The following is a 10,538-nucleotide window of genomic DNA, read 5'->3' on the forward strand; positions in this document are numbered from 1 at the left end:
GAAAGAAAGAAAGAAAGAAAGAAAGAAAGAAAGAAAGAAAGAAAGAAAGAAAGAAAGAAAGAAAGAAAGAAAGAAAGAAAAAGAAATATATCCTCACATTGTAAGGAAGTAATTTTAATTGGTGGCAATAGCCAAGGCTTCTGTCAAGACTAAGATAATGAGACCAAAGATGCAAAGTGATTATGTGCAGAGAGTGATTTGGATTAGCAAAGGAATGGCCTGGGATGAGCAGGAGCAGGGCTCTAAATTCCTGAAGTTGGTCTGCTCCCTGAGCACCACGGACCTGAGCTAAGCCCTGGGGGAGTCAGCTAATGCAGACTCTGGGCAAGTGGGAGGAACGGAGCTCCCCGTGAGGAGGAGCTGCTGGAGTTGCTTCTCCAAACACTGAGAGCCTCACTTCTAGTCTCAATGGTCCTGAATAGTATGTGGTCTGTCCGAGGAAACCAACATTCTTGCAATGGGTAGGACATTTAAGTGACTGAATGACTTGCATTTCTCTTACAACAGAGATTTTGGAGTCTGGATTTTTTTTTTTTTTTTTTAATGATAGTAAGATGCCTTTTTGGACATAGATCAGTAATATAATTGTCTTTAGCAGACCAAGGGTAAAGGGATGTGAAATTGGGTTCAAGGGAAAGGTGATTCCCATTCTGTGAGATTCTGTAGGCACAAGCAGAACTCTGACTACATGATACAGGTTATCGGTCTTTTGTCCCCAGAGGGACTACAGCAGCATCATGACCAAGTCAGTGAGCTCATCCACAAATACTGAGCATCTACCGGATAAAGCCCTAGATGCCCATAAATAAAGTAAAAATTTAAAGCACCAGGGTTTGGGTGTGCCTGTTTTTCATCTGTGTCATGATTCCTTGGCACTGTGTCCTCTTAATATGCAAAGGGCTCTTCCTCAGCCACACTCTGTATCATGAAGAAAATTCTGCCACCACTGAGTCCCTCATAGATATGGCACAGGCAGCATGTGTGAGGCCATGCAGGGGAAGCTGGAGGGAGAGGTGACAATCACATAAAGATGGATGTCCTCAAGAGGGCCTGTGACGCTACTTGGACATAGAATCTGCCCAGTCTACACAAAGAGAAGTGGCTCTGGGTGTAGGCTGGTTTCAGGATTATGGTGACATGTGGCCATACTTTATTCAGGACTTTATTGGTAGATGCTCATGCATGACCATCATTCTTTCAGGGTGATTCATCCTCTGCTATAGGACCGTATAAGATATGCTACCTGAAGGGGTCCACCCTTTCACATTGAACTTGCCATCAAACACATTTACCTAATGGGCTGGGGAGATGGCTCAGTAGAATAAGTGTTTCCCTGGCAAGCGCAAGAACCTGAGTTCAATCCCTGGTTCCACAAAAAAAAAAAAAATTACCTAGAAAGTCAAAGCCCTGAAGTAACTGGAGTATTTGGAAAAGAAATCAGGGAAAAGGACTGAAATGTGATGATAGTTGAGTAGAGGCGATGGGCCCCTAGAAGAAGAAGAAGAAATGAAAGGGAGTCCCTGAATTCTGTCTGAGAGCCTTGGTGGGTGCATAGTTGAGGCCTTAGTGTGGTGTCACAAGGCACAAGGACCAGCCTACCTCTTTTTCTTCACAGGACTGGCAGCAGGGCTGAAACCTGTGGTCTTGGAGGTGCTTGCACTCAGCAAACTGCCAGGGTGCCTGTTCAATGACAAGACAACAAATTATCCCCCTCCTCCGGCTTACTCCTCCTACCCTTCTTGGGGCAGTCTTATAATCTGCCAGGTTGCCTCCTGCTCTTTCCCCACCACGAACTGTTTCAAAAGAGGAATGAAAAAGCAATCTGTAAAAGTGGTGCCTTAGTTTTCCTGCTTTGTAAACTGCCAGGCTCTTGTTTAGTCACAAACTGAAGGAATGGAACAAACAAGTCATTCATGATATGATTGTAATTGCCTAAAATTCCAGCCCGCCCATTCTGGTGTACTAAGGGTTCATAGTGTCTTAATTTCAGGAATATATTGTGATGAATGTAGTTATACTGCAATTTTACATTAAAAATACATTTGTTTAAGAAGGTGCTTTAGGGGCTAGGGAGATAGCTCAGCAATCTAAATGTCTGCCTGGCAAGTTCAAGGACCCAGGTTCAATACCCAGTACTGCATGCCATGCTAGCCCCAAGACTGGGCATGGTGGCGCACACCTGTAATCCCAGTTCTGGGGTGGCTGAGACAGGAGGATCACTACGAGTCTCAGCTGCATAGTGAGACCCTGTATCAAATAAATAAAAGATTTTTAATTTTTTTTTAAAAAGCAACTTTAAAATCTTGTCATATTTTCCACTTAGCATTCATTAATATATGCAAAGCCATAAAAGTAGACGTGACCCAGCTTGTATTGAGCCCTGAGTACTAGGGACCAGCACGACTTTATAGATAAACACATTTAAAACTAAGGTATAAAAGTTCACTTAATTTGAGTTACTTGTAACTGCCAGTAGAATGTGGCAGGAAATTGTATCCCATCTAAGTTATGAACAGATCTATGATTTCATGACACGATTCACTCTAAATGAGGAACTGCATATACGATGGGGTCGGGGGAGGAAGTGAGGATGTAGGAGACCAGGAGCATCCAAGGAAAAGGAAGTTCCATGGAGAGAAAAAAAAAAAAAAAAACTGAGTCTAAATTAAAAGAAGAAGGAAAAAGGATAAGCTAAGCTTTGGTGCTTAAGTGTAGTGAGGGTCGACAAATGTTTTCATTTAAAGTCCAGCCAGTAAACATTTGCAAAACATCTTGGCATCTATAATAAGCCTTGTGAAAGCCATAGGTTGTGGCCATATTACAAAGATGAAGCGGTGGAATTATTTCCATGGGAGACTGTATTTTAGAAATAACAGAATCTTTAGAGTATTCATTGCTGGTGACTGAGCACAGGACTTGTACAGATCAAAATGGAGTCAAGCTTGGCCCAGCTTTTTGTTCTGTGTTTGTTGATATACTTCCCCCCATTGTTAGGGCACTGCGAAGGAATGCTGTGCCTACCGGTAGAAGGTTTGGCAGGCTGTCACTAGAACAGGTTATGGCCGGGCGTGGGAATTTATGGCAACATGTGCCTTGACTCTACTTCCTTTAATTAGTTCTGTTATTCTCCTTATCTATTTCATGTTTGTGAAGTCTTAACAAGGCTGGGAAAGGAGTGAAAGATTAGGGCAATTTAGAAGGGTCATATACAGTTGACTCTGCCCAGGTGTCCCCTTATCTCTAAAACATTCTGGGCAGGTCACACGAAGTTGATTCTGCCTCAGTATCTCCTATCTGTAATGGTAAATTTGGAGGCTAAAATAAAGCTTTTTTGGCTTAGGATGAAAATTAACACGTGGTGGGCTGCCGTTCTTTGCAAAAGCACTTGGGTCTTCAGGTGATGCCTGGTATTTCTCAAACATACAAAGAAACATCCACTAAATAGGGTGCTTCTAACACCTAAATGTTAGAGATGTAGCTTGGTGGTGGAGGGCTTTCCTGGAGTGTGCAAAGCCCTGGGTTAGAGTCTCAGCCCAGCAACAAAGAAGAAGAGGAGGAAGAAGAAGAGGAGGAGTACATACGACTTGCTTGCATCCGATGATCTAAATGTTGATACGCTTCTGGTGGGAGAAAGAAAAAAGGGCACAGTTTGAGCAACAGCACAACATTAGTTAATCCTTGCATGTAATTGTACATAAATTCAGAATTGTTATTTTGAAAGTTAGATATCATTTAAAAGAAAGCATCAATTTCAAAATAATACTTAATAAGATAATTTCAGGATACTTTTAAGTTTCATGTACTAGATTCCAAAGGAATTTTTTCATTTCAGAAAATTCGGTATTGGTTAATCCCAGTATTTTTAATTCATTGAGTTCACCAGTTGTCCTCAGCAGTGAGAATTTAGTTGATCATCTAGCCATCAGGACACCTATAAGGTGTGATCAGAAGATTTGGTGAGTGTTGAAATTATAAAAATTTATTACAGTGAAGAATACATTGACATTAATTCTTCTCAGAATACCCATCCTGCTTCACACATGCTTATCCCGTCATCCTTGCCACTTTCTGAAGCAGTTCTGGAAGTCCTCTGTGGTGGATTGGCAAATGATGGTCAACTTGTAACACCCATATGACTGCACGGTGCTGGGGATGGGAGGCCCCCCTAGGGACTGTTTGCAGCAGCATAAAAAAGGAGAACTGGAGAGGAATAAGTTTAGGTGCTGTTAGGGAGCCCTTGATTGCCCTGGTGCTGGGTGTTCTCCTAGAGGAGCTTGTCGTGCTGGCTTTCCTGATCAACTTGGCTGTCTTCATCGCTGGAGAAGCTCAGAACCTTGTCACTGAGGGTGGCTATGTGATACCATTATGGGAGAGCTCTTGTTCTTACATTGAGCATTGCTTCCTGGATCCAGTTGAGATTATTCAGCCTGCTAACACAGATCCCTCATGACACTGGCACAGACTTTCTAGCTTCCACCACTGACCTTGGGCCCTCCCAGCACAGATCAGTGAAACAGGCCTGCATGAGACACTGTCATGGGCTCTTGGCCTCCACATGGACATGTGGGAGGCACTGTTATGAGTTCTAGGGTTTCAGTTGGACTCATGCAGGATATTAAGATCCAGGCCCTCAGCTAGATTCTTTGGTCTTTAGTGTATGGACACACTTCTTACACTCTTTCTGTATATGACTCTTGGGTGACTATTATACAATAATCCTTTAAATCATGTGTCCTGCATTTTTTTCTTTGCAAACCCTAACCATAGCATCCTCTTTTATAAGTGTGGCCCCTAATTGCAATATTGTGGCTGCCTCTGTGACCTGAATCAAATCAAACATTTACTTTTCATGGTCATTTTGACTTTGGGGAAAAAAACAGAAGTCACACTGTGCAAGATTCAGGGAATAAGGTAGGCACACTATAATGTTATTATTTGGTGGAAATTGCCATAAAGTTTTAAATAGATTCAGGATGTCAGGGCAGTCACAGAAAAAGACTCTCACAAAAATTTTCTAGGACTGCTTCAGGAAATGGCAAAAACCATGAGAAAAGTGGGTTCAAGGATATTTTGAGGATAATTAAAGGCAATGTCTCTCTGTCTTTTTTTTTTTTTTTTTTGAACTGGGGATTGAACTCAGACCCTTGCACTTGCCAGGGAATTGCTTATTCTACTGAGCCATCTGCCTGGCCCCAATGTCCCTTTTTCCTGTAATAATTTTTTTCAGTTTTTATTTAAACATTTCCAATATTTTTATCATACCTTATAGATGTGGTTAGAATGACAATCTGAAATAATGAGATCTCTGGATTTTTAAGCTGAACAATATTTTATTCTAGCCATGAACAAGAATAAAGATTTTTCCCTCAGATAAAGAAATACAAATAGCAAATAAATACATGAAAAATTGTTCAACATCTTTGGTCATTTGAGAGGTACAAATTTAAAAAACACTGACATTCCATCTCACCCCAGAAAGAATAGTTATTATAAAGAAACCAACTAATAACAAGTGCTGGAGGGGCTGTGGGCAAAAGGAATCCTGCACTGCTGGTGGGCATGCAGACTGGTACAACCACTATGGAAACTAGTGTGGAGATTCCTCAGCAAACTAGCATTAGAGATCCCATTTGACCCAGCTATTCCCCTTCTGGGTATCTTCCCAGAAGAATTAAAAACATGATACTCCAGAAATATATTGCGCCCATGTTTATGGCAGCACAATTTGTAATAGCTAATTCAAATTGAAATAATCCAAGTGTCTATCAACTGAGGAATGTATAAAAAAAAGATACTTTTTAAAATATAATGAAGTACTACTCAGCCATAAAGAAGGATAAACTGGAGACTTTCATGGTCAAATGGATGCAACTCAAGACCGTACTCATAAGTGAAATAAACAGACCTATATGTGTGAACATCATATTATTTCACTACTGTGAGAAACTGAACAGGTGGTCCAAAATGTCCAATCAACATTGTGAACTGGGAAGAAACTGGTCAAGTTAAAAGACAGACTGTGAGAGGGAAAAGAAGCAAGAAGAAAGAGGAAAAATAAAGAATACATTTATACACACGGTAGGTAAGAGAGTTACACAGCTATTTTCTCTTAATTCATTGAAAAGCAAGATGTGTGCTAATACTGTTTGGACTAGATACCGTGCCTACATCTTGTATTCTGAAAAATTACTATGAAAACAACAATACACAATGTGTTAGTTATGGTAAGTCTCCTACTGACCTGTTTTGAAACTCTGATTTATTATTTTTATTTTTTCCCTTTAAAAATATTTATATATGATAAGCATTTGTATATAAAGAGATTCTATGTTGAAAAAAAAGAATTCATAGGAAGACATTAAGTGGGACTGAAGAATTGTAAGTAAGTAAATGACACTTAGGAAATGACTGTACTACAGGAAAGTTAGCAGACACTGGTACCTATTCGTTAGTCGGCTATCCAAGGTACTGGCTTTAGATGTTTTGGCAGCATCATTTCTGTCTGAGATCCTTTACGAAGAAACAACAACAAAGCAGGTATAATCAAAATAAAACTGTGGGTAAAGAGTTCAAGCTTTTTTCATGCTATAATAGCCTCACAACACAACCTTTCTCTTCTAAAAAGATCTGGTTTTTAGGTGGCAGATTTTAGAAAATTTTACAGTAAAAAATAAAGGGACATATGACAAAATCTACTGAAAAGTCTTTTTTGACATAGTCCTGAATTTTAAAAGTATGCCTACTTACATGTTTTTCTCATTGATTCATTGAACATTTGAACTTGATTATTTTTATACTGTATTTTTAACAATATATGTAATTAAATGATATTTCCTATGTCAGTAAAAGGAATCAATAGTATACTTAGATATTTAGTTCATTTTTGTGGCATAAGCAATATTATGTATTTATCAAACTCATTTTCTTTTTCTCTTGATTAAGAAAAAGACCACACGTAGTAAATTTAACTGCTACTAAGTGGGGATCTCCTGAATGAGTTATTGCTAAAGAATGTGGACAAAAATGTTATTTATCACTTCCAAGCCTGTTATAAAACTTTCCGCATATTTTTTCATGCTCTTTTTCCCCACCCATCATAAAACTCTGAGGTAACTTAGGTCTGTGAGTCACTCCACAGACCCTAGAAAATCACATCAGACTCAGAGGCACCAAGCAATTCCTTTTACGGTGTTAAACCATCTAGATCTGGGGGAACAAGGAGTAAACCAGTTACTCTATCTTGATAAATCAGTTGGCTTTGACTGATACATTTAATTAATAGGTCCAAGTGACCATCAGAAACTGTAGTCCCTTTATCCTAAGGTCTCTTCAAAGAGGAGATCTAGGACAAAAATCAGAAATAGCGCCATCTAGTGCCCCAGTGGTGGGGCCTCCTGACTGCAGCCCTGCTCCTCCTTGCTTGCCTGGATCAGATAGGAAGGGTCTTCATAAGACCTGGATCTGATGAGTACCTGGCCTGAAAGTCTGAGATAAAAAAAAAAAAAAAAAAAAGACCTGGATCTGTCTTCTGGACATTCTGCAGATTGGCAGATACTAGGATATAGCAAAGTGAAACAAGACAAACAAAGGGAGCAGACCCTTCTGATGACTCCGTGCTATGTGTCTGCTGCCACTTGCCCTAACCCTTCCCTTTTACTATCCACTTTAGGATAAGATTTTATCCCAAACATCTCCGTCAAGATAGATACTGATCACCTCTCTCAAATAGTCACATGGGAAAATATGACTTAATGTCTTCATTGTCATAAACTAAAAATAGTTTCAGTTTCTAGAGGCCATTTTAACATATGTAACTAAAGGGCCTTGGATCTAGCTCAGCAGCATAGTACCTGCCTGGCAAGCATGAGGCCCTGAGTTCGAGTCCCAGCACAAAAAAAGAACCAAAAACAAAAAGTAACTAAAATATTGGACAATAACTAGAAAATATATTGAACTTTGAGTCAAATTCAAAATAGTTTCTGTTTATGATACAAAAGATCACAAACTAATATTTAAAAGGAACGATGAAGAGCTTGTAACAGTTCAGAACTACATATTCTCCACAGAGTACTTCCAGTACAATTGTACTTAAGAACTCATGTCATAAGGTGATCTTTGGGCCAAATACTTGGGTAATGTCCTTGCACTAACTCAAGGGTTGTAAGCCTTGAGATGTTTAAATTTCAAGAAGTTTGTGATGAATCACTGTGAATGCAATGCAAGGCAATCTGGTCTGAAATCTTAAAAGTTCCAGGGACCTGTAGTAGACTTCATAGTTACCTAAGAGATACTGATATGAAATTTGAAAAAAAAACAACTCATAAACCGCTGCAGGGAAAATAACAATTCATTTAAAACAAACAATTTTAATATTAAATGATGTCAAGATGATTTATCATGCTAAAAATAAATAAAGTTAATAAAAATTCTAAAGTTTATAGCTGTGTGGAAAGCACCACTTATAATAATGAAAATAACTACTCTTTGATGGTCATTTCATAATTATTTTTCAATGTTCAAAACACCACTACAATTTTCATTTATAGGTGAAATTATTCTCATTTCATTTTATAGATGAAGAAATGGAGTTTAAAATAACTTAGATGACTTTCTCCTGGCCACAAAACTGGGAAGTAGTTCTATCTTCAAAGTGTCCTCACTGGGGCTAATTTCATACATCTGACTATATAGCAAAATTGACCACAGAAGGCTCTAATAGGTTAACATATCATTCCTCCTTTCTGATTTATCTCAATCTCTTCCATGACAGTAGGGAGATGTCTACTAACAGTAATAGAGATGTTGAACCAACATATATGAACCTTCAATTGCTTAGAGAGATTAACTTTTTGTTTGCCAACTTGCAAGGTGAAATAAGTTAATTTTATAGGAGTTCAGGAAACAGGAAATAGCCAGTATGATCCTAAGAAATATTATTCCATAACTGAGCACAAGAGGGCGCCATAACCTACATTTTTCAAATTAGTACACCACCTTCAAGTTTTGGACTAGTGTCTTCATGCTACATGCTACATATATTGCATATTTCATATTCCTACTCCAAGATGTAAAGAAAACTCTTCATGTCAAAAGTCCGTATTTTTCCTATGTTAATTAAAACTAATGCATCGTTGTATAAATACACAGGTATATACCAGACACCTTTGCTATCTTTCCTACTGATTTTACGTTGGAGTGGTTTGAATTATGGAAGTTTTACTTCTGCTACCAGAATTGTCTTTACTGACCTCCTCTTCCTCACATTGTGTTTACTGCCCAGGGAAGAAGCTGGCCAGAATATTTCTTACAAATGTGCCACTCAATCTCTATGTACATAAATCCCACAATCTCTAGTCTCATTTCCTACTGTAGAAAATGAAAGGCCTGGGCTCGGCCTAACTTCTGTTGAAGATGTTACCTCTGCCTGTTTCTTATGCTTTAGAATGTGATTTGTAAGATTTGCAGTTCAATCTGAACAGAAGTCTCTCGAAGTTCTCCATAAGGATGAGCCCTTTCTCTCTGTGTAAAAGGGGAAACTAACAAAAGCCACAGTGGAGTGGTCCCATTCTGAGTTTTATTGTGACTCTAGTCCTGGAAAAATAGTTTAATTTTGTAATGAGCAAACATATTTATCTTATAGTGAATTGAAACTACTGTGTTATTAAAGTTCATAGTTTCTCCATAAAATGTTATACAGAAAATCGCTTTTTCTCTACCATCAGATGAAAGAACCCAAAGTTGAAACAAGAACCACTAATATTTACAAAAGTATATTCTTCATTTTCAATTGAACTAACCGTGCTTTGCTCGCACTACCTACACTCAAATCAGGATTTCTCAGTCTTTCAGATCAATCTGATATTTCATAAAACCAGGCTCTTAGGAAAGCAATATAATCTAATCAAGATTTTGTGAGGTTTGAAGAAGGTAACTCAATCCTTAGTGCCCTTTCTCCTTGGACATAAAATATTGATGATACAAAGCTTATTTTACTAAACATGTAAGTATGCCATAGATTTGTGAGAAATTAAATTTAACACATTAACGTGTTAAATACACAAAACATGTACATGCTTGCATTTAGATGGCTCAAAAGCATTTTACCTGTCCAAAGTGTCATCTGATCTGTACCGACTAAGCACAGCTTTTGGTTCATCTTTTTCCTTTATTTTCCTGTATCAAAAAAGTTACCAAAAGATCAATTAAATGACAAGAAATAAATATACATCCTACCATACATATGCATTTTTTAAACTTATTTGGCAGGAAATATACAGATTTGGAGTATCACATCTTCCAAAGTTTTGACTTGGACAGAATAACTTACAGAAAACCCAATTCCCAATGCTAATAAAGTATTCTTCTCTGGGTCTTCTCTGACTCTATCTATAACCACAGTATACATTCAAGCTGGCAATAAGACTATATAAAACAAGCAATCGAGAGGGCCGAGGAGATGGCTCAGTGGAATAAGCACTTCCCTGGCAAGCACAAGAGCCTGAGTTCAATCCCTGGTTCTGCAAAAAAAAAAAAAAAAA

At 38.3% G+C, this 10,538-nt stretch overlaps 1 protein-coding gene across 8 annotated transcripts in view; it reads right to left on the reverse strand.

Moving 5' to 3' along the window:
- Positions 1–10,538, reverse strand: part of Scel (sciellin) — a 117,146-nt gene that overhangs the window by 83,338 nt on the left and 23,270 nt on the right. For 7 of the 8 annotated variants that reach the window (XM_023709651.1, XM_023709649.1, XM_023709647.1 and 4 more), the window contains exons 4-7: positions 10,105–10,173; positions 6,442–6,510; positions 3,582–3,620; positions 1,600–1,680 (exon numbers count right to left, since the gene is read on the reverse strand). In XM_023709651.1, coding sequence (XP_023565419.1) covers positions 1,600–1,680; positions 3,582–3,620; positions 6,442–6,510; positions 10,105–10,173 — 258 coding nt within the window. The remainder of the gene's footprint in view (positions 1–1,599; positions 1,681–3,581; positions 3,621–6,441; positions 6,511–10,104; positions 10,174–10,538) is intronic. The other variant, XM_023709650.1, reaches the window with a different exon arrangement.

Source organism: Octodon degus, unplaced genomic scaffold (assembly GCF_000260255.1).
Source record: "Octodon degus isolate 3935 unplaced genomic scaffold, OctDeg1.0 scaffold00013, whole genome shotgun sequence".
In the NCBI taxonomy this organism is placed as follows: Eukaryota; Metazoa; Chordata; class Mammalia; order Rodentia; family Octodontidae; genus Octodon; species Octodon degus.